Here is a 22,088-nt window from a genome sequence, read left to right as displayed (position 1 = left end):
TCTGGTCATTCAGTAGACATTTATTTATTTTTTTGGTACGAGAGGTGGAACCCAGGGGCTTTCTACCTTTGGGCTACACTCCCAGACCTATTTTATACTTTATTTGGAGAGACGGTCTCACTAAGTTGCTGAGAGCCTCACTAAGTAGCTGAGGCTGGCTTCGAACCTGCGCGATCCTCCTGTCTCAGCCTCCCAAGCGCGGGGATGACGAGCGTGCGCCACCACGCCCCGCTCAGTAGACTTTTTAGGAGAGGCGGCCTCCCTCCCTCCCTCCCTTCTTTCCTTGCCCAGTGGCATGGACCTCTGAGCTACGCCTTCTATCCTTACTAATTTGAAGCCGGGGTTCCAGGTCGCTGGTGGCCTCACTGGCTGCTGAGGCTGGCCTTCAACTTCACCCTCTCCCGGCGCGGTGCGACTTCGGGCTCAGGGCTCACTGCCGCCCTCCGCGAGGTCTGGAGGCGGCGGGATGAGGTCGCGGGGGTTCATCCTGGCCACCAGACACACGTCATAGCTGTCGTGCATGAGGACATTGGTGGCCACGACGCTCCACTGGTTTTCCCAAGGGTCCAGCTCCAGGATTTCTTTGGAGATAACCTCATGGCGGTCTGAAAGTCCGAAGGCGCAGGGCCACGAAGGGCGGGATTAAGAACCCCTGCCATCCATGGCGAAACAGACCGCCTCCCCACCCAGTCAGCCCCGACCGAGAACCACTGGGTGGAGGCGCTCTAAGTTTTTCCCCTTTCTTTCTTTCTTTCTTTCTTCCTTTCTTTCTTTCTTTCCTTTTCTTCCTTTCTTTCTTTCTTTTTTGGTACTACTAGGAGTTGAATCCAGGGCATTATACGTCCTACCTACACACCCTCAGGCCTTTGTATGTATTTATTTATTTATTTATTTATTTATTTATTTATTTATTTATTTTTGCAGGTCTGGGGATGGAACCCAGGAGCATTTGACCTCTGAGCTACACCCCCAGCCCTATTTTTTATTCTTTATTTTGAAACAGGGTCTCACTGAGCTTCAGAGGGCCTACTAAGTAGTAGTTAAGGCCGTCCTCCAACTGCGGTCCTCTGTCTCAGCCTCCCAAATGCTGGGATTATAAGCGTGTGCCAACATGCCCGGTTGGCATGCATTTTTTTTTTTTTTGTGGTACTTGGGGGTGGAACCCAGAGGCTTTCTATCTCCGGGCTCTACTCCCAGACCTATTTTATATTTTATTTGGAAACAGGGTCTCACTAAGTTGCTGAGAGCCTCACTAAGTAGCCGAGGCTGGCTTCGAACCTGTGTGATCCTCCTGTCTCAGCCTCTCAAGCACCGGGATTACAAGCCTGTGCCACCATGCCCAGCTTGGCATGCATTTTTAAAAATGTTCAACTGGCCGGGCGCGATGGCGCACACTTGTAATCCCCGTGCTTGGGAGGTGGAGACAGGAGGATCGCGCAGGTTCGAAGCCAGCAGTTCGAAGCCAGCCATGCTGGTTTAAGAGACCCTGTTTCCGAATAAAAATAGGTCTGGGAGTGTAGCCCGGAGGTAGAAGGGTTTCCAAGAACCCCAGTAACACCAAAAATAAAAAAATGAAAAAAATAATAAGCCAGGCGTGGTGGCGCACGCTTGTAATCCCCCGCGCTTGGGAGGCTGAGACGGGAGGATCACACAGGTTCGAAGTCAGCCTCGGCTACTTAGTGAGGCTCTCGGCAACTTAGTGAGACCGTTTCCAAAAATAGGTCTGGGAGTATAGCCTGGAGGTAGAAAGTCTCTGGGTTCCACCCCCAGTACCACACACACACACAAAATAATAATAATAAATAAAAATAGGGCAGGGGGTGTAGCTCAGAAGTCAAATGCCCTGGGTTCCATCCCCAGACCCGCAAAAATAAATAAATAAATAAAATGCATGCTACCTGGAAGAAATAAGCAAATAAAGAGAACAGCCCGGCAGCCGCCTCCGTCCTCCTGGGGTCACTGTGGGCTCTCTGAGAAGCTCTGGCCCTCTCAGAGCTATATATAAGGAGAGGGGGCTGGCATTTGCATTGACCTACTTACGTGAGCTTGGGTTCTTGAGATATTAGCATACTAACAAGGACAACGACCCCGGAGGCTGAACCCCATGTCAGCTCTTTTCCGTTCAGTTAATTTTCCAAAAATAGACAGAGAAGACGCAGCGGCGTCTCATTCCCCCAGGGGCCAGGAGCAGGCACGCTGCCCCCTCCATCAGCAAGCTGGTTCTTAGGAAGCCTGGCACAGGTAGACTAGGGAGTGTGCGGAGATGGGAGTTACACGCAGTCACGTGACTTTTTTTTTTTTTTTTTTTGGTGGTACTGGGGTTCCCGGAAGCCCTTCTACCTCTGGGCTACACTCCCAGACCTATTTTTTATATTTTTATTTGGAAACAGGGTCTCCTAAGCCAGCGAGGCTGGCTTCGAACCTGCGCCATCCTCCTGTCTCCGCCTCCCAAGCGCGGGGATGACACGTGACCCTTTGAAGTCAATAATGGCAGAGCAAAGAGGTTCCCTGTGTGGGGGAGACTGCTGTGGGCTGCATCCCCCGTTTTTAGGGAGTGCTCTCTGTTGTTGGAGGGTTTTATTTATTTATTTATTTACTTACTCTTGCGGGTCTGGTGAAGGAACCCAGGGGCATTCGACCTCCGGGCTCCACTCCCTGCCCTATATTTTATTCTTTATTTTGGAACAGGGTCTCACTGAGTTGCCGAGGGCCTCACTAAGTAGCTGAGGCTGGCCGCGAACCGCGATCCTCCTGTCTCAGCCTCCCGAATGCTGGGATGACAAGCGTGTGCCACCACGCCCGGCTTTATTATTATTATTATTATTATTATTATTTGAAATGGTCTCACTGAGTTGCCGAGGCCTCCTCTCTCAGCCTCCTGCGTGGGCCCACGGGGCGCGCCACCACAGCCAGCTCGGTAAGCCTGCCTTTGCCAGCCTGAGCCCGGCTCTGGGGAGCGCTGACGGCCATCTGGCCAGTTGTAAGATAGCAAAATCAGGCCTGAGGCCGGGCGTGGTGGCGCACGCTTGTCAACCCAGCATTTGGGAGGCGGAGACCGGAGGATCATGGTTCGCAGACAGCCTCAGCTACTTAGTGAGGCCCTGTGCAACTCGGTGAAACCCTGTTTCAAAATAAAGAATTAAAAAATAGGGCTGGAGGGGTGTCTCACGGAGGTAGAATGCCCCTGGGTTCCATCCCCAGCAGTACAAAAATAAATAAATAAATAAATAAATCAAAATAATAGGGCTGGGGGTGTAGCTTGGAGGTCTCACGGAGGTAGAATGCCCTTGGGTTCCATCCCCAGTACCAAAAAAAAAAAAAAAAAAAAAAAAAAAAATCAGCACTGACCCATTGTGTAAGATATCGCGAAATGCTTAAAACTGGATGGTACCTGCACTGTGGAATCCCCCGCAGACGTACAGCTTCCCGTCCACGGCGCCGGCGTTGGTGGACTTAGTTTGGAGCGAGAGGAGGGGACTTGGCATGGGTGGCCCTTCTCGCCAAAAGTCCCCGTCCGGGTTGTAGATCTCTACCACATCCAGGCACTTGCGAACCTGGCCCCTGTCCTGACCCACGCAGCCAATTCCACCTACGAAGAATAAAACGGAGAAACGGGGCTCAAGAATGGAAACTCCAGCAGAGTGGCGACGCACGCTTGTTACCATAGTACCTGGGAGGCCCAGACAGGAGGATCACAGGCTTGAGGCCAGCCTCAGCAACCTACTAAGACCCTGTTTCAAAAAAAAAAAAAAGTCTTGGGTATAACTTGGAGGTAGAAGCCCCTGGGCTCAATCCCCAGTAAAACACACGTACATATTCAGGAGCCGAAACTCCAGTACGGAGAGCACCCCTCCCAGCATGACTTGCACCAAAGGCTTCCTGCCCTAGACTTGCGAATTTGAATATAGTTTCTAAGTGACAGAGATGTCTTGTTTTTGTTTGTTGTGTGTGTGCTGGGGATTAAACCCAGGAGCGTTCTACCTCTGAACTACATCCCCTAGCCCTTATTATTTTTTAATTTGAAACAGGGTCTTCCTAAGTTGCTGAGGCTGGCCTCAAACCTGTGATCCTCCAGTCTCAGCCCCCCAAGTCCTGGGACGACGGACGGACGTGTACCACCCCAGCCCACTTGATGGTGAATCTCGACTATATAAATAATCAAATAAAATCAGATTCTTTATTAATTAGGCAGCACCAGCAATACAAGAGAAACCTTTGATGAGAGAAATCCTGGGGCAGGATCAGCACATCTGTAGAATTTTAATGACATACTCCCAGATATTTAATTTATGTGCTATCAGAACCTCTGAGAATGGCTTTGCCTTATTCAAAAACAAATGCTCTTTGTGAGACCCAAAGTGGGCCTAAAATACAAGACATAAACCTGAATTGCTTCTTTTTTTGGGGTGGAGAAAATTATGCAAGAAGAAAGCAATGTCTCTTTTTCTTTCTTCCTTCCCTCCTTTCTTTCTTTTTCTTTTTTTCCTTTGTGGTACTGGGATTGAACCCAGGGGCACTCTACCTCCAAGCAACACCCCCAGCCCAATTTTATTTTATTTTTATTTTTTGGAATTGGGGATTCAGCCCAGGGGCATTCTATCTCTGAGCTACACCTCCAGCCCTATTTTTCTTTCTTTCTTTCTTTCTTTCTTTCTTTCTTTCTTTCTTTCTTTTTTTTTGTGGTACTGGGGTGGAAACCAGGGGCTTATATTTTATTTTATTTATTTTATTATTATTATTATTATTATTATTATTATTATTATTATTATTATTTTGGTGGTACTGGGGTTCCTGGAAGCCCTTCTACCTCTGGTATACACTCCCACAGGCTACACTCCCAGACCTATTTTTAAACATTTTTATGTGGAAACAGAGTCTCTTAAGCCAGCGAGGCTGGCTCTGAACCGCGAGCGCGATCCTCCTGTCTCTGCCTCCCAAGCGCGGGGATGACAAGCGTGCGCCACCACGCCCAGCTTTATATTTTATTTGAATACAGGGTCTCACTAAATTGCCGAGAGCCTCACTAAGTAGCTGAGGCTGGCTTCGAACCTGTGCGATCCTCCTGTCTCAGCCTCCCAAGCGCGGGGATTACAAGCGTGCGCCACCACGCCCAGTTTATTCTTTGTTTTGAAACAGGGTCTCACTAAGTAGCAGAGGCTGGCTGTGAACCTGCGATCCTCCTGTCTCAGCCTCCCAAGGACTGGTATGTCAAGTATGTACCACCACGCCCCGCTTATTTTTATTTTGAAACAAGGTCTCACTAGGTTGCTAAGAGTCTTGTAGGTTGCCAAGGCCATCCTGGAATCTGTGATCGTCCTGATCCTGGAATCTGTGATCGTCCTGTCTTAGCCATCCTGGAATCTGTGATCGTCCTGATCCTGGAATCTGTGATCGTCCTGTCTTAGCCATCCTGGAATCTGTGATCGTCCTGATCCTGGAATCTGTGATCGTCCTGTCTTAGCCATCCTGGAATCTGTGATCGTCCTGATCCTGGAATCTGTGATCGTCCTGTCTTAGCCATCCTGGAATCTGTGATCGTCCTGCAGGCCTGCCCCGCCCCGCTGCTCCTTTATCGCTCTTAATGGTGTTCAAGCTGTGAGTCAGGCTTAGACTGTACTGTTATTTCAGCAAAGCAAATGAGGCAAAAAAGTGGTTGCTGGCTTGGGCCATTAGCTTTATGGGAGCAGTTAATGTGAGCTGTCTCCCTTGACAGGGAAATGAAGTCTCTAGCTGAAAAAATATGCAATGCTAATTGTGTGTGTGTGTGTGTGTGTGTGTGTGTGTGTGTGTGTGTGTACACGCATGTGTATACATATGGGTGTGTGGCTTTTTTTGTGTGTGGTACTGGGGATGGAACCCAGGGGCACTCTACCTCCGAGCTACACCCCCAGCCCTATTTTTTATTCTTTATTTGGAAACAGGGTCTCACTGCGTTGCGGAGGGCCTCACTAAGCAGCTGAGGCTGGCCGCGAACCGCGATCCTCCTGACTCAGCCTCCCGAATGCTGGGATGACAAGTGTGCGCCACAGGGCCCGGCTTGGGTGTGTGGCGTTTTAAAGGTAAAAGAATAGTGCAAAGCTGAGCATGGTGGCACACACCTGTCATCCCCGTACTTGGGAGGCGGAGACGAGAGGATTGCGGGTTTGAGGGCAGCCACAGTAACTTAGCGAGACCCTGTTGCAAAAAAAAAAAAAAAAAAAATAGGGCGGCTGGGGGTATAGTTCAGGTGCCCCTGGGTTCCATTTCCAGTACAAAAAAAAAAAAAAAAAAAAAAAAAAAAAAAAGAAAAAAAAAAGAAAAGAAAAAAAAGAAAAGAAAAAGAAAAAACTAATAAAGCAAACCAAAAAACAAAGACAATCTGTAGATAGCCCAGAAACCACCCCTGATCTGCCAGTGAAATGCCCCTTGGCAAGTCTGGCATGCTTCTAGAAGCTGTTGTCATTGAAATTCGAATTATTCATGGTATCTGTCACAACATGATTTTCAAAGACAAACATTTCCACAACAAAAATTTAGCGCAGCCAGGCATGGTGGCACACGCCTGTCATCCCAGTACTTGGGAGGCTGAGACAGAAGGGATTACAGGTCGGAGGTCAGCCTCAACAACTTAGTGGATCCTGTTTCAAAGAAAACATTAGCCGGGCGCGGTGGCGCACGCTTGTCATCCCCGAGTTTGGGAGGCGGAGACAGGAGGATCGCGCAGGTTCAAAGCCAGCCGCGCTGCCTTTAGAGACCCGGTTTCCAAATAAAAGTATAAAATAGGTCTGGGAGTGTAGCCTGGAGGTAGAAGGGTTTCCAGGAACCCCAGTACCAACAAAAGAAAAGAAAAAAAGAAAAAAGAAGAAGAAGAAAGCATTAAAATAGGACTAGAGGTGTAATTCAGAGAATGCCCCTGAATTCAAAACAAAGTTCCCCAGCACCACAAAATCCCCAGCATAACTCTCTCTCTCTTTCTCTCTCTCTCTCTCACACACACACACACACACACACACACACACACACACACACACACACACACAGATATTTATCCAGAGGAAAACAAACTCTCATAACCGAGGCAATCATAAATTATAAATCTCATAACAGAGGTAGCTATAAATTGCGTGGCAGAATGTTCTCGTTCCTAAATTAAACAATCATTAATACTTGAGTACATGAATTATATTTTAGTTCATGCTGTACAAACAGCCAAGAGCTAATGTCCTTTCTTTAGTTAAGACAATACCATTTCTTTTTCCGTTTTGAGTACACGGCCTTGAACCCAGCCAGGGCCATTCTACCCCTAAGCTACACCTCCAGCTCTTGTGATTTCTTATTTTGAAACAGGGTCTTGCTAGGTTGCTGAGAGTGTCAGTTCGTGGCTGAGACTGGCCTTCAACCTGCGATCCTTCCATCAGCCTTCAAGTACTGGAATTCCAAGCGAGTGCCACCGCACCCATCTCTTTCTCTGTTGGGGCCACCCAACCGCAAGGGCTGATGGGTGAAAGAGGAGGAGCCTGGTTACCAAGTTACCAGGCCAATCTCCTGGCCTCGGCCTTCCACGTGCTTTGGAGAGGTGGGAGCTGGTGATGAGGGCTCACAGGAAATGGAATGAGTGTGTTTCTATGAGCAAAAGACTTAAAAAAAAAATAGAGGCCGGGCGTGGTGGCTTGTGCTTGGGAGGCTGAGACAGGAGGATCGCGCAGGTTCGAAGCCAGCCTCAGCTACTTAGTGAGGCTCTCGGCAACTTAGTGAGACCCTCTTTCCAGATAAAGTATAAAATAGGTCTGGGAGTATAGCTCGGAGGTAGAAAGCTCCTGGGTTTCATTCCTAATAGCACCAAAAAAAGAAAGAAAAAAAAAAAGAAAGAAAAAAGAAAATAGACGGGAAAGCTGCACATGGTGGCGCACGCCTGTGATCCCAGTACTCGAGATGCTGAAACAGAAGGATTGCACGTTGGAGGCCAGCCTCCACAATGCACCAAGGTCCTTGGCGCCTCAGCAAGATGGATGCCATTTCAGATTAAGAAGTGAAGCTGGGCGTGGTGGTGCACGCATGTAATCCCAGCATTCTAGAGGCGGAGACCGCGGTTCGCGGCCAGCCCCAGTGACTTAGAAGGCCCTTCGCAACTCAGTGAGGCACTGTTTCAAAAATAAATAAATAGCCAGGCGTGGTGGCGCACGCTTGTAATCCCCGCGCTTGGGAGGCGGAGACAGGAGGATCGCGCAGGTTCGAAGCCAGCCGCGCTGGCGTAAGAGACCCTGTTTCAAAAATATAAAATAGGTCTGGGAGTGTAGCCCGGAGGTAGAAGGGCTTCCAGGAACCCCAGTACCACCAAATAAAATAAAATAAAATAAAAGAAATAAATAAAAATCCTAAAAAATAGGGCTGGGGGTGTAGCTCAGAGGTCGAATGCCCCTGGGTTCCATCTCCAGACCCACAAAAAAAAAAAAAAAAAAAAAAAAGTTGAGGCTGGTTACAAATATATTTGAAATGGGCCACAAAAAGAAGGGAAAGTAAGTGTGTGTGTGTGTGTGTGTGTGTGTGTGTGTGTTACTGCACATTGAGCCTGGGCATTCTACCTCCAAGCTAAACTCTCAGTCCTATTATTTATTTATTTATTTATTTATTTTATTATTATTATTATTTTTTTTGGGCAGGCCTGGGGATGAAACCCAGGGACATTCGACTTCTGAGCTGCACCCCCTGCCCTACTTTTTTTTTTTTTTTTTTGGTGGTACTGGGGTTCCTGGAAGCCCTTCTACCTCCGGGCTACACTCCCAGACCTATTTTATATTTTTGAAACAGGGTCTCTCACGCCAGCGCGGCTGGCTTCGAACCTGCGCGATCCTCCTGTCTCCGCCTCCCAAGCACGGGGATGACAAGCGTGCGCCGCCACGCCCGGCCTCCTGCCCTACTTTTTATTCTTTATTTTGAAAACGGGCCTCACTGAGTCCCAGAGGGCCTCACTAAGTAGCTAAGGCTGTCCGTGAACCACGATCCTCCAGTCTCAGACTCCTGAATGCTGGGATGACAAGTGTGCGTCACCATACCTGGCTCCTATTTTATTTATTTATTTATTTATTTATTTATTTATTTATTTAGTGTGTGTGGTGCTGGGGATTGAGTACATGGGCATTCTACCTCTGAGCTATACCCTCAACCCTATTTTTTTTTTAACTTTATTCTATTTATTTATTTTTGTGGTACTGAGGGTGGAACCCAGGGGCTTTCTACCTCCGGGCTATACTCCCAGACCTATTTTCTATTTTATTTGGAAACAGGGTCTCACTGAGTTGCTGAGAGCCTCACTCGGTAGCTGAGGCTGGCTTCGAACCTGCGCCATCCTCCTGTCTCAGCCTCCCGAGCGCGGGGATGACAAGCGTGCGCCACCACGCCCGGCTTATTTATTTATTTTGTAATTGTGCATTGTAGTCATACATCTTAATGGGATAAAAGACTGGTGGAGACATACATGCACACATCCCAGCCTTATAATTTTATTTTTTATTTTGAGACAGGGATTCACTATGTTGCGGAGGGTGTCACTAAGTAGCTGAGACTGGCCTTGAACCTGTGATCCTCCTGTCTCAGACTCCCAAGTACTGGGATTACAAGCGTGCGCCACCATGCCCGGCTTCAGCCCTATTTTATTTTTAATTTTGAAACAGGGTCAGCCGGGCGTGGTGGCGGACGCCTGTCATCCCAGCATTCGGGAGGCTGAGACAGGAGGATCGCGGTTCGCGGCCAGCCTCAGCTACTTAGTGAGGCCCTCCGCGACTCAGTGAGACCCTGTTTCAAAATAAAGAAAACAGGGTCTTGGGTCTTGCTAAAGTGCTGAGGGCCTCGCTCTGTGCTGAGGCTGGCCTTGCACCTGCGATCCTTCTGTCTCAGCCTCCCTCCCGTATTCTTACTGGCTGGTGCTGTGAGAAACCAGAAATAAAAGTTGGGGCTGGTTCCACAGATATTTATGGGCTAGAAGAAGGGACAAGGTTTGGTTTTTTGGAGATCACTGCTGAGAGATGGCACAGGGGTTTCCTGCTGGCGAGTGCGAAGCTGCCGTTTCTTACCCAGCACATAAATCTCACTGTTGAGCACGGCCGTGCTGAACCGGTACTTGGAGTAGCGCATGGGCGCCCGCTCCCTCCATCGGTCTTGGCTGGGGTCGTACTGCAGCAGCTTGTCGCTTAGTCGGTCAGGCTCCTCGTCGGGGAGGTCCATCTGAATGAAATAGGACAGGCGGCACAGAGCGACGGCGGGGCTGGGCGAGCTGCGGTGCGGTTAACCAAGCAGGCAGACACAGCAGACGCCGGGAGAGAAGTGCGCTGGCCAGAGTGCAGCCCCAGCGTCAGGTCAGAGCGCGCGGCCTGCGGGATCAGCAGCAAAACACTAGAGTTGTGTTTTTTTTTTTTTTAAAAAGAAGCAACTAAGCTGGGCGTGGGGGCGCACGCTTGTGATTCCAGCATTCGGGAGGCTGAGGCCCGAGGATCGCGGTTCGCAGACAGCCTCAGCTACTTAGCGAGGCCCTCTGCAACTCAGTGAGACCCTGTTTCAAAATAAAGAATAAGGCCGGGCGTGGCGGCGCACGCTTGTCATCCCCGCGCTTGGGAGGCAGAGACAGGAGGATCGCGCGGGTTCGAAGCCAGCCGCGCGTGCTGGCTTAGGAGACCCTGTTTCCAAATAAAAATGTAAAAATAGGTCTGGGAGTGTAGCCCGGGGGTAGTAGGGCTTCCAGGAACCCCAGTACCACCCAAAAAAAAAAATAAAAGAATAAAAAATAGGGCTGGGGGTATCACTCAGAGGTAGAATGTCCCTGGGTTCCATCCCCAGTACTGAAAAAAAAAAAAAAAAAAAAAAAAAAAGCAGCAACTGCCAGGCGTGGTGGTGGTGCAGGTGGAATCCCAGTACTTGGGAGGCTGAGACAGAAGGATCACAGGTTCGAGGCCAGCCTCAGCAATGTGACAAGACTCTCGGCAACCTAGTGAGACCCTGTTTCCAAATTTAAACAAGGGCCGGGGTGGGGGTGGGGGGAGCTCAGAGGTAGAATGCCCTTGGGTTCCATCCGCAGGACTCTTCCCCACACACACAAAAGAAGCCAGTGCGAAGCCTATAAGCAAAACTAAGCTTCTTTGAACAGTGCTTAAGATGATATAATTCCATTTTAACAAATAGCTGTAGATTTAAAAACTTATGAGAAACTAATTTTAATAATTCATAAGGCATTTTTCTTTAGGTTTTATAACATGTATGTAACAAAGTTGCAAAAACATCTTAGTGTTTTAGCAATTTTATACCATAATTATGGTCACTATATAAAATGGTCTAAATCCAATCTTCAAGATATATAAATTAATATAAATTATTCAGTTATTTTTGTATATTAATTTACATATATATGATATATTTGGTACTGGGAGCATTTGAAGCTAGGGGCATTCTACCTCTGAGCTATACACCCAAGCCTTTATTCTTATTCTGAAATAGGGTCTAAGTTGCTGAGGCTGGCCTCAAACTTGCAATCGTTCTGTCTCAGCCTCCCACATATTGAGATTACAGGTGTGCGCCACCACGCCTCTCACTTACGTATTTTTAGTGACGAGAGACAGTGCAAATTGAATAGCTTTATTCTTTTTTTCTCTTTTTATGGTCCTGGGGAATGAACCCAGGGACATTCTACCTCTGAGCCATACCCAGCCCTATTTTCTTATTTCAAAACAGGACCTCACAAAGTGGCGGAAGTCCTCACTAAGTTGCCAAGGCTGGCCTTGAAACTGCGACCCTCCTGTGGCAGCCTCTGGAATCCCCGGATGACAAGACTGTACCATACCTGCTTAATAGCTTTCTTCTTACTCTGATGTAAGTGGCATCTATTCATAGACTCGGCATGCAATAACATTTTCTTATACAATATGTGGGAAAATTTATAAGAATTCAAGTTAAGCATTCCAAACTGTCTTTTCCTCCTTCCTTCCTTCCTTCCTTCCTTCCTTCCTTCCTTCCCCAGTGTTCAAAGAAATAATTGCCATACTAATGAAAGCTGCATGCAATTAATTTTAGTTAGCTATTTTAACTATACCAAGAGTTGGACAAGCTCTACGGCGCGCTGATGAGGCCACACTGTCTCGTGGGTTCTGAGAAGAGGTGTTCAATCCGGGCCTGGCTCGGTGGCTGGGTCTGCCCGCCGACCTGCGATCCTCCTGTGTCGGCCTCCCAAGGACTGGGATGCCAGGTCTGGGCCACCACGCCCGGCTAAGAGGAAGAATTCTAAATAGGTAGAGGACCCGAGGGTGACTTGTCTCAGGTCATACAGCCACTAAAGAGACAGGCCTGGGCTAAGGGTCCAGCTTCTCCTCCTCCAGCTTAGGCACTGCCTAGAGAAGCCTCTATCAAGGACCATCATTCATAACTAGCAGGAATGGGCAGGATCAGGAAGAATAGCGTGTGAATACTGAATGAAGCCATGTCTATGAGGAACATACTTTTTTTTTTTTTTTTTTTTTTGGTACTGTGGATTGAACCCAGAAGCATTCTACCTCCAAGCCACGCTCCCAGCCCTATTTTATTTTATTTTATTTTAGCAGTACTGTGGATTGAACCCAGAAGCATTCTACCTCCAAGCTACACTCCCAGCCCTATTTTATTTTATTTTAACGGCACCGAACCCAGGAGCATTCTATCTCCGAGCTACACTCCCAGCCCTATTTTTTATTCTTTATTTAGAGACAGGGCCTCACTAAGTTGGGGAGGGCCTCAATAAGTAGCTCAGGCTGATTGCAAGCCCGGATCCTCCTGTCTCAGCCTCCCAAGAACTGGGATTTCAAACGTGTGCCACCACACCCGGCTCCTATTTTATTTTTTTATTTGGAAACAGGGTCTCACTAGGTTGATGAGAGTCTCACTACTTGCTGAGGCTGTCCTCAAACCTGCGATCCTCCGGCCTCGGCCTCCTAACTACTGGGTGCACCACCGCACCTGGCTTGAATAACATACTCTAAAAGCCATTCTCTGAGCTGCTTTACTGCTCTCAAACCTTCTATCTTATGAGCTAGGAAGCATTTTAGCAAAAGGCGAGTCACACTCTTTTTAGTATCGCCCAACCTGGCATCGTCTGAGCACAGCCAGATTAGCAGAGCCATGCCGACCGGGTACGTAAGAAAGGCCCTCACCTGGGGGGTCCAGCCACCAATCACATACAGCAGATGGTTTACTGTGACGGCCGCGTGACAGGCTAGCGGCAGCGGGAGCGGGGCCACCCTCCGCCAGCTGTCCCCCTCTACTGAGTACTTGTCCACGCAGTTTGTAATAAGATATTGGTTTTTAATTTTCATCTGGCCCCCGACAACGTACAGGTCGTTACAGACACTGCCCAGAGCATAGAGCTCCCGGTATTCGGCTGTGCACAACTTCTCCCAAAACTGGTTTCCTCTGTCACGATACCTGGAAATTAACAGAAAGAGGGTTAGTGTGAAAGCAATCCAGCAGAGAAAATCTCAGACCCACACTGAAGTTCTTTTCAGCTGAAAACGACAGGGTTGGGTTTTTCCAATGGTGGGGGAGAAACGTTGCACTGACACAGTGATCTAGGTTGACTTCCTTGCTTTCTTTCCTTCTTTCCTTCTTTTCTTTTCTTTTCTTTTTCTTTCTTTCTTTTTTTTTTTTTTGGGTGGTACTGGTGATGGAACCCAGGGCATTCTTCCTCCAAACTGTACCCCTGGTCCTATTTTTTAGTCTTTTTGTGTGTGGTACTGGAGATGAAACCCAGGGGCCTTCTACCTCCAGGCTACACTCCCAGACCTATTTTATACTTTATTTGGAAACAGGGTCTCACTAAGTTACTGAGAGCCTCACTAAGTAGCGGAGGCTGGCTTCGAACCTATGTGGTCCTCCTGCCTCAGCCTCTCAAGCACTGAGATTACAAGCGTGCGCCACCATGCCCGGCTTATTTATTTTTTGAAACAGGGTCTCACTGAGTTGTGAAGGGCCTCACTAAGCAGCTGAGGCTGTCCACAAACTGGGATCCTCGGGTCTCTGCCTCCCGAATGCTGGGATTACAAGCGTGCGCCACCACGCCCAGTCTTTTTTTTTTTTTTTTTTTTGGTGGTACTGGGGTTCCTGGAAGCCCTTCTACCTCCGGGCTACACTCCCAGACCTATTTTTTTATTTGGCAACAGGGTCTCTTAAACCAGCGAGGCTGGCTCCGAAACAGCTTGATTCTCCTGTCTCCGCCTCCCAAGCTCGGAGATTACAAGCGTGCGCCACCACGCCCGGCCTAGTTTTTATTCTTTAATTTAAAACAGGACCTCACTAAGTTGCTGAGAGCCTCACTAAGTAGTTGGGGCTGGCTTCGAACCTATAGCGATCCTCCTGTCACAGCCTCCCAAGCGCGGGGATTACAAGTGTGTGCTACCACGCCCGGCTTATTCTTTATTTTAATTTCTTTTTTTTTCTTTTTGGTGGTGCTGGGGTTCCTGGAAGCCCTTCTACCTCCGGGCTACACTCCCAGACCTATTTTTACATTTTTTAAATTTGGAAACAGGGTCTCCTAAGCCAGTGCGCGCGGCTGGCTTCGAACCTGCGCGATCCTCCTGTCTCCGCCTCCCAAGCGTGGGGATGACAAGCGTGCGCCACCACGCCCAGTCTTTTTTTTTTTTTTTTTTTTTTTGGTGGTACTGGGGTTCCTGGAAGCCCTTCTACCTCCGGGCTACACTCCCAGACCTATTTTTTTATTTGGCAACAGGGTCTCTTAAACCAGCGAGGCTGGCTCCGAAACAGCTTGATCCTCCTGTCTCTGCCTCCCAAGTGCGGGGATGACAAGCGCGTGCCACCACGCCCGGCTTATTCTTTATTTTGAAACAGGGTCTCACTGAGTGGCAGAGGGCCTCGCTAAGTAGCTGAGGCTGGCCGCGAACCAGGATCCTCCGGTCTCAGCCTCCCGAATGCTGGGGCCCAGCTGCATATTGTTTTTCACGGGAGACCCCCAGAGGGTCACGCAGGCCTACAGGTCGCCTGCGCTGTGACCAGTCTGGACTTTCTTCTAGGCTCGCAAACGTCAGAGCGAGATGCAAACGTCAGAGCGAGATGCAAACGTTTCGCTGCTGCTACACACCTGTAGATCTGCACGTTCTTGGTCTTCTGCCTCGAAAGCCTGGCCGCGCTGGCTTCTCCAGCCAAAACCACGGTGTTATTTTCCATGACGACGCCAGTGTGCACGGTTCCGAGGCCCTCCCCGCACCTGGGGGATGGGATGAAGTAGGTCTTCCTGGAGACGGGGTCGTAGCAGAAGCTGGCGTCCCCGCAGTCCCCGTGCCGGGAGCGGCTCCCCGCGGAGTCCTCTCCCAGGCAGAGCAGGAGGTTGGCCGTCTCCATGCCGTAGCGCAGCGGGGGCAGCGGCCGGGGCCCCTTGCGGGCCTCGAAGGCGTTCTGCAGGAGGTCGATGCAGTCGGCGTCGCACAGGAGGATCGTGTGCCTCTTCAGGGCCTGTCTCAGGGAGGAAGGGTCGATCAGCTGCAGCCGGACCTGCCGCAGGAGCTGGGCGAGGTGGGCGCGCCGCTGCGGGCGGTGGTCCACCCACCGCAGCGCCAGCTCCAGCACGCTCTCCTCCCGGGACACGTTCAGGTCGTCCGACCCGACGAGCTCGAGGATCTGGTGCGGCTCCAATTCCAGGATCTCGTCGTGCAGGCTCACCTCGGCGAAGTGGCGGCACAGGTACTGCTGGGCGCTGTCGCGTAGGTCTTCGGCGCCCATGTGCTTGGCGAAGTGATAGAGGCCCACGCAGTTGGAGGCGTCCGTGTGGGCCTTCATGTACTTCTGGCACTCGTGGAAGACGGCCTCGACCCGCAGGAAGCAGGCGGCCTCGGCCACGGTCTGCACGTTGGCGTGGCTGAGCTCCAGGGCCGCCTCGTACATGTAGGTCAGGATCACGGCCGCGCCCTCCGCCGAGACCCCGTGCAGCACCACCTCCCTGCGGGTGCACTCCAGGAGCCCGCAGCTGAACATGGCCTTGAAGTAGGGGCTGAAGGCAGCCAGGACCAGGCGGTGGCAGGGGAACCTGGCTCCCTCCGCGATGAGCACCACGTCGATCATCTCGCCCGAGTCCCTCATGTTCCTCACCTGGCGCAGTAGGTTCGAGCTGTGTCGGGATTTTTCTTTGCCCTCGGCCTGGAACTCCATATCGCCCTCTCCGAAGTTCCTTAGGGCTGCCTTGTTTAAGTGAAGAGGGATCCCCGCGAGAACATTCGCATTTCAGACGACCTGCGGATCGGTAAGTAGAGAGGCCGTATAAAAACCTGAGGGTAAGGAAAGTAGTTTTTGTCTAAGATCCTCAAGGGTAGAAATATGTGAGAGCCAAGAGTGGTGGTGCACGCCTGTCCCTAGTGCTTGGGAGGCTGAGACAGGAGGATCACGGGTAGAGGCCAGCCTCGGCTACTGAGTGAGGCTCTCAGCAACTTAGTGAGACCCGGTTTCCAAATAAAGTAGAAAATAGGTCTGGGAGTGTAGCTCAGAGGTAGAAAAGAAAGTCCCTGGGATCCGCCCCCAGTAACACACACACACACACAAACACACACACACACACACACACACACACACAGCAGCCATAGCCAAGGGTGGTAATGCACGCCTGCCATTTCAGTATTTGGGAGGCTGAGACAGGAGGAGCACAGGGTGGAGGCCCGCCTCAGCAACTTTTTGAGACTCCCGGCAACTTACCAAGACCCTGTTTCAAAATAAAATAGGGCTGGGGGTGTGGTTCGGAGGTAGAATGCCGCTGGGTTCAATCCCTAGTACCAAAGGGGGAAAAATGTCTGATGTGTGAACAGCAAATTAACTGCTATCACAAATTTATCCAAATCAACAGGAGACCTTTTTTTTTGTTGTTGTTGTTACTGGGGATGGACCCAAACTCAGAGGATTCTACCTCTATCTCTGAGCCCAGCCTTATTTTTTTATTTTTTATTTTTGGTGGCACTGGGGTTCCTGGAAGCCCTTCTACCTCTGGGCTACACTCCCAGACCTATTTTTATATTTTTATTTAGAAACAAGGTCTCCTAAGCCAGCGCGCGCGGCTGGCTTCGAACCTGCGCGATCCTCCTGTCTCCGCCTCCCAAGCGCGGGGATGACAAGCGTGCGCCACCACGCCCGGCCCAGCCTTATTTTTTATTCTTTATTTTGAAACAGGGTCTCACTGAGTTGCGGAGGGCCTCACTAAGTAGCTGAGGCTGTCCGCGAACCGCGATCCTCCGGTCTCGGCCTCCCGAATGCTGGGATTGCAAGTGTGCGCCCCCACGCCCGGCAGGAAACCCTTTTGTGTATGGGGGGGTACTGGAGATTGAACCCAGGGGCACTCTACCTCTAAGCTACTGCCCCAGCCCTCTTTTTTGTTTTTTTTTTGGTGGTACTGGGGGTGGAACCCAGGGGCTTTTCTACCTTTGGGCTATACTCCCAGACTTATTTTATAACTTTGGAAACAGGGTCTCACTAAGTTGCCGAGAGCCTCACTCAGTAGCTGAGGCTGGCTTCGAACCCGCGCGACCCTCCTGTCTCAGCCTCCCAAGCGTGGGGATGACAAGCGTGCGCCCCCACGCCCAGCTGCCCCAGCCCTATTTTATTTTTAGAAACAGAGTTTTGCTAGGTTGGAGAGTCTCAGTGCTTTCTGAGGCTGGCCTCCAACCTGCGGTCCTCCTGTCCGAGCCCCCGAGGTACTGGGATGCCAGGCTTATGCCACTCTGCCGGGCTAAGTGGTCCTAAATCCCAAGAACGGATAGAGAAGCTTTCATTTCTCCAGCCTTTGCCTGCCCAGCTCGTCTTTGTTCTCAGAGCGGCAGAGGCTGGGTCCCTTCTCACCTTCAAAACCAAGGAGTCTAATTAAAAGTCGAAGTTGGTGTCGTCTCCCCGTTCCCCGGGGCCATGGGGAAAGGAGGTTTCCAGGCAGTTAATTAGCTGCTTTGATATAGAGAATATTCCGGGAGTTGCTGCAGAGAGTCTGCGGGGCCTGCGTGCTCTCCTAGCCGTCGCCAGGCTGGAAAGATGCTTCAGTCAGAGAAAATGTGCACGGCGTGCCTGGTGGTGCACGCCTGGCACACCAGGCGGGGAAGGCTGACACCGATGGTGCAAAGCCCCTCAGCAACCCAGTTTCAGAATTAAGGAAAGGGCTAGGGGTGTGGCTCCGAGGTAGAATGGCCCTGGGTTCAAACCCCAATGCCATTAAAAAAAAAAAAAAAAAAAAGTTCATGTGACAAGAGCAGCGAATTGTGTGCTTGTTTTCTGTATAAACATGTTATAGGTGTTGTGCGTGCGTGCGTGCGTGCGTGCGTGTGTGGTACTGGGGGTTGAAATCGGAGCATTCTACCTCGGAGCTGCCCCTCCAGCCCTTTTTATTTTGAAACAGGATCTTGCTAAGTGGTTGAGGGTCTCACTAAATTGCTGGGGCTGGTCTCAAACCCGCGATCCTCCTGTCTCAGCTTCCCAAGCACTGGGATATAGACATTTGCTATCATGCCAGGCTTCCAAATGGCCGCATTTTACTGAGGAAGAAACTATTTTTTTTTTTTTTTTGGTATTGGGAATTGAATCCAGAGGTATGCAACCTCCAAGCTACACCCCCAGCCAGATTTTATTTCTTAACTGGAAATAGGGTCTCACTAGGTGGGTGGGAGCCTCACTAAACTGCTGAGGCTAGCTCTGAACCGGAGCCTCCGGTCTCAGCCTCCCAAGCACTGGAATTACAGGTGAGCGTCACCATGCTGGCTCCCACCCGACCTGCCCCAAGGACTGCACACTTAGCCGCGCCCTCTGCTCTAAAGGTCGGCAAACTAGGACCAGACAGTAAATATTTTAGGTTTTCCAGGCCAGATGGTCCCTGTCACAACTACCCGGCGGCGGTTCTGTTCTAACACAAAAGCCGACACAGACAAAGCATAAACATACCCGGCTGTGTTCCAGTAAAATGTTTGATGGATATTGAAACATGAGTTTTGCATATTTTCACACATTATATTTGCATGTGTCATAAAATATTCTTCTTTTGATTTCGCTTCTTTATGGTGGGGACTGAACCTGGGGAATTTTATCTATGAGCCACATTCCCGATCTTTTTTATTTTATTTTATTTTTGTGTGGTACTGGGGATGGAACCTAGGGGTGTTCTACCTGTGGGCTACATTCCCAGACCTATTTTATATTTTATTTAGAAACCAGGTCTCACTAAATTGCTGAGAGCCTCACTAAGTAGCTGAGGCTGGCTTTGAACCTGTGAGATCCTCCTGTCTCAGCCTCCCAAGTACTAGGATTACAGGCCTGCGCCACCACGCCTGGCGTCCTTTTTATTTTTATTTTTATTATTATTTTTTTGTGTGTGTGTGGGTCTGGGGATGGAACCCAGGGGTATTCGATCTCCGAGCTATACCCCCTGCCCTATTTTTTATTCTTTATCTTGAGACAAGGTCTCACTAAGTTGCGGAGACTGTCCATGAACCGCAATCCTCCGGTCTCAGCCTCCCAAATGCTGGGATTACAAGCGTGCGCCACCACGCCCGGCCCTTTTTATTTTTTGAACCGGATCTCACTAAGTTTCTGAGGGCCTTTCTATACTGCTAAGGCTAGCCTCAAACCTTCGATCCTCTTGTCTCAGTCTCCAAAGTACTGGGATGACAGGTGTACATCACCATGCCCTGCTTCCCTCCTTTTGACTTTTTTTTTTTCAGGTCTGGGGATGGAACCCAGGGGCATTTGACCTCCGAGATACACCCCCTGCTCTATTTTTTATTCTTTATTTTGAAACCAGGTCTCACTGAGTTGCAGAGGGCCTCACTAAGTAGCTGAGGCTGTCCGCGAACCACGATCCTCCAGGTCTCAGCCTCCCGAATGCTGGGATGACAAGCGTGCGCCACCGCGCCCGGCTCTCCTTTTGATTTTTAAAAGTCATTTAAAGCCAGGCGCGGTGGCGCACACCTGTCATCCCAGCATTCGGGAGGCTGAGACAGGAGGATCGCGGTTCACAGACAGCCTCAGCTACTACTTAGCGAGGCCCTTTGCACTCAGTGAGACCCTGTTTCAAAATAAAGAATAAAAAGAATAGGGTTGGAGGCGTCACTCGGAGGTAGGGTGGCCCTGGGTTCCATCCCTAGTACTGCAATAATATAAAATAAAATAAAAGTCATTTAAAAGTCTGATATCCATTTTTAGCTCATGAGCTACATAAAAAAAAAAAAAAAAGGTTTGGCAGGTTGCTGACTGCTCTCTGATGTTATAAATAAATCCATCCTCTAGGCTGTGCATAAGAAAAAAGAGAATCCTGCCTGAGTGACCAGCCTCCATTTCTCCACTTAATTCCAGCCAAAGAGTTTTGCCCGGGGAATGGTGTTTTTAAAAAGATCATCTGTGGGCAGGCCCGGTGGCGCACGCTTGTAACTTCCTCGCGGTACTGGGGAGGCGAAGGCACGGAGGACCGCAGGCTGGAGTCCAGCAGTGGCAATTTAGCAAGGACCTCAGGAATTTAGGCCCTGTTTCAAAAGAAAAAAATAAAATAAAATAGGGCCGATGGTGTAGCTCAGAGGTAGAATGCCCCTGTGTTCAGTCCCTAATACCTCCAAAAAAAAAAAAACAACAACAAAAAACAACAACAGAGAACTGAATTGAATAAGGCCATGCATATAAAATAGGCGATTTCCTTGGTACAATTTCCTTTGCAAAACAGTTATGAGATATACCTGGATACTTTTCAAATAACCCAAACATCTGGATGCATACACAAATCACAGCCGACACAGACGTAACTCATAAATGGAGATGGGAGGGTAACTTTCTTGCATAACGAGGCCACACAGCGCTTTCTCCTTTATCAGCAAATCGGAATTGTAGACAATGTCAATGGAAGTTATTCTCCGTTCCAATTTATAGAAGCCAGAATTGCTGCATTTGTAACAATAGTACCCAGAATAATGGAGAGAAACAAGTCACCAAGATCAACAGAAGTCAGCAGAAGAAAGCAGAATTCCTTTGCAAACCCCAGATGTGGCTATACCCGTGTCCATCCTGTGTCGCTTTTGAACCTATACAGGTTGCTAGAGATATTAATGTGGGACAAAAATGTCAATTCCCTTAGACTATAAACGCTTTGCTTTGCGATAGTTGATTTTATCATCTTTGCGTGGTCTTTACAGTTTCATGGTTTCCTTAATAATAGTTGACACATGACCACGCTTTCCTTCCTGTCAATATTCTCCATTTTTTGTAGAAGCAACAAACTGGAAATAAAGCAGGTGTGGTGGTACATGCCTGTAATTCCGGGACCTGGGAGGCTGAGACAGGAGGAGCACAGGTTGGAGGCCAGCCTCCACAACTTAGCGAAGACCCTGTTTCAAAATCAAAAAAATAAATAAAGCTGGGCATGGTGGCGCACGCTTGTAATCCCCCCTCTTGGGAGGCCGAGACAGGAGTATGGCACAGGTTCGAAGCCGGCCTCAGCTGGCTTAAGAGACCCTGTTTCCAAATAAAATATAAAATACTCCTGGGAGTGTAGCCCGGAGGTAGAAGGCCCCTGGGTTCCATCCCCAGTACCACTCAAAAATAAGTAAATAAAAGCCGGGCATGGTGGCGCATGGTTATAATCCCTGCGCTGGGGAAGCAGAGACAGGAGGATCGGCGCTGGCTTAGGAGACCCTATTTCGAAATAAAAAAATGTAAAAATAGGTCCAGAGTGTAGCCCGGAGGTAGAAGGGCTTCTAGGAACCCCAGTACCACCAAAAATTAAAAATAAAAATAAATAAATAAATAAATAAAAAGGGCTAGAGATTCAGGGGTAAAATGATTCTGGGTTCAATCATCAGTACAAATTAAAATACCTGTAAATAACCTAAATATCCCTTAACAGAACACACTAGAGTGTATTTACTTAAATACTGTATAATAGGAAAAAAAAAACTTGATCTACCTGTAGCCATGTGGATGAATCTTATAAATATAATGTGGAAAAATGACTGTAGGAGCGGGGGTGGTGGTACATGTTTGTCATCCCCGCGCTTGGGAGGCTGAGACAGGAGGATCACACGGGTTCAAAGCCAGCCTCAGCTACTTAGTGAGGCTCTCGGCAACTTAGTGAGACCCTGTTTCCA

The 22,088-nt window shown here is 49.3% G+C and overlaps 1 protein-coding gene across 1 annotated transcript; it reads right to left on the bottom strand.

Annotated features, from left to right (window-relative positions):
* Nucleotides 1-423: 423 nt before the first annotated feature.
* KBTBD12 (kelch repeat and BTB domain containing 12) lies at nt 424-16,149 on the bottom strand (the record flags this gene model as incomplete). Its single annotated transcript, XM_080718240.1, has 5 exons — nt 424-605; nt 3,392-3,589; nt 10,050-10,200; nt 13,146-13,416; nt 15,086-16,149. 5 exons carry the CDS (start codon nt 16,147-16,149, stop codon nt 424-426), a joined length of 1,866 nt encoding a protein of 621 aa, XP_080574366.1.
* Nucleotides 16,150-22,088: the final 5,939 nt, after the last annotated feature.

This window comes from Muscardinus avellanarius (assembly GCF_963383645.1).
Source record: "Muscardinus avellanarius genome assembly, chromosome: 22".
In the NCBI taxonomy this organism is placed as follows: Eukaryota; Metazoa; Chordata; class Mammalia; order Rodentia; family Gliridae; genus Muscardinus; species Muscardinus avellanarius.
Note: the sequence above shows the minus strand (reverse complement) of the source record. Positions and strands in the feature narration are given on the sequence as shown.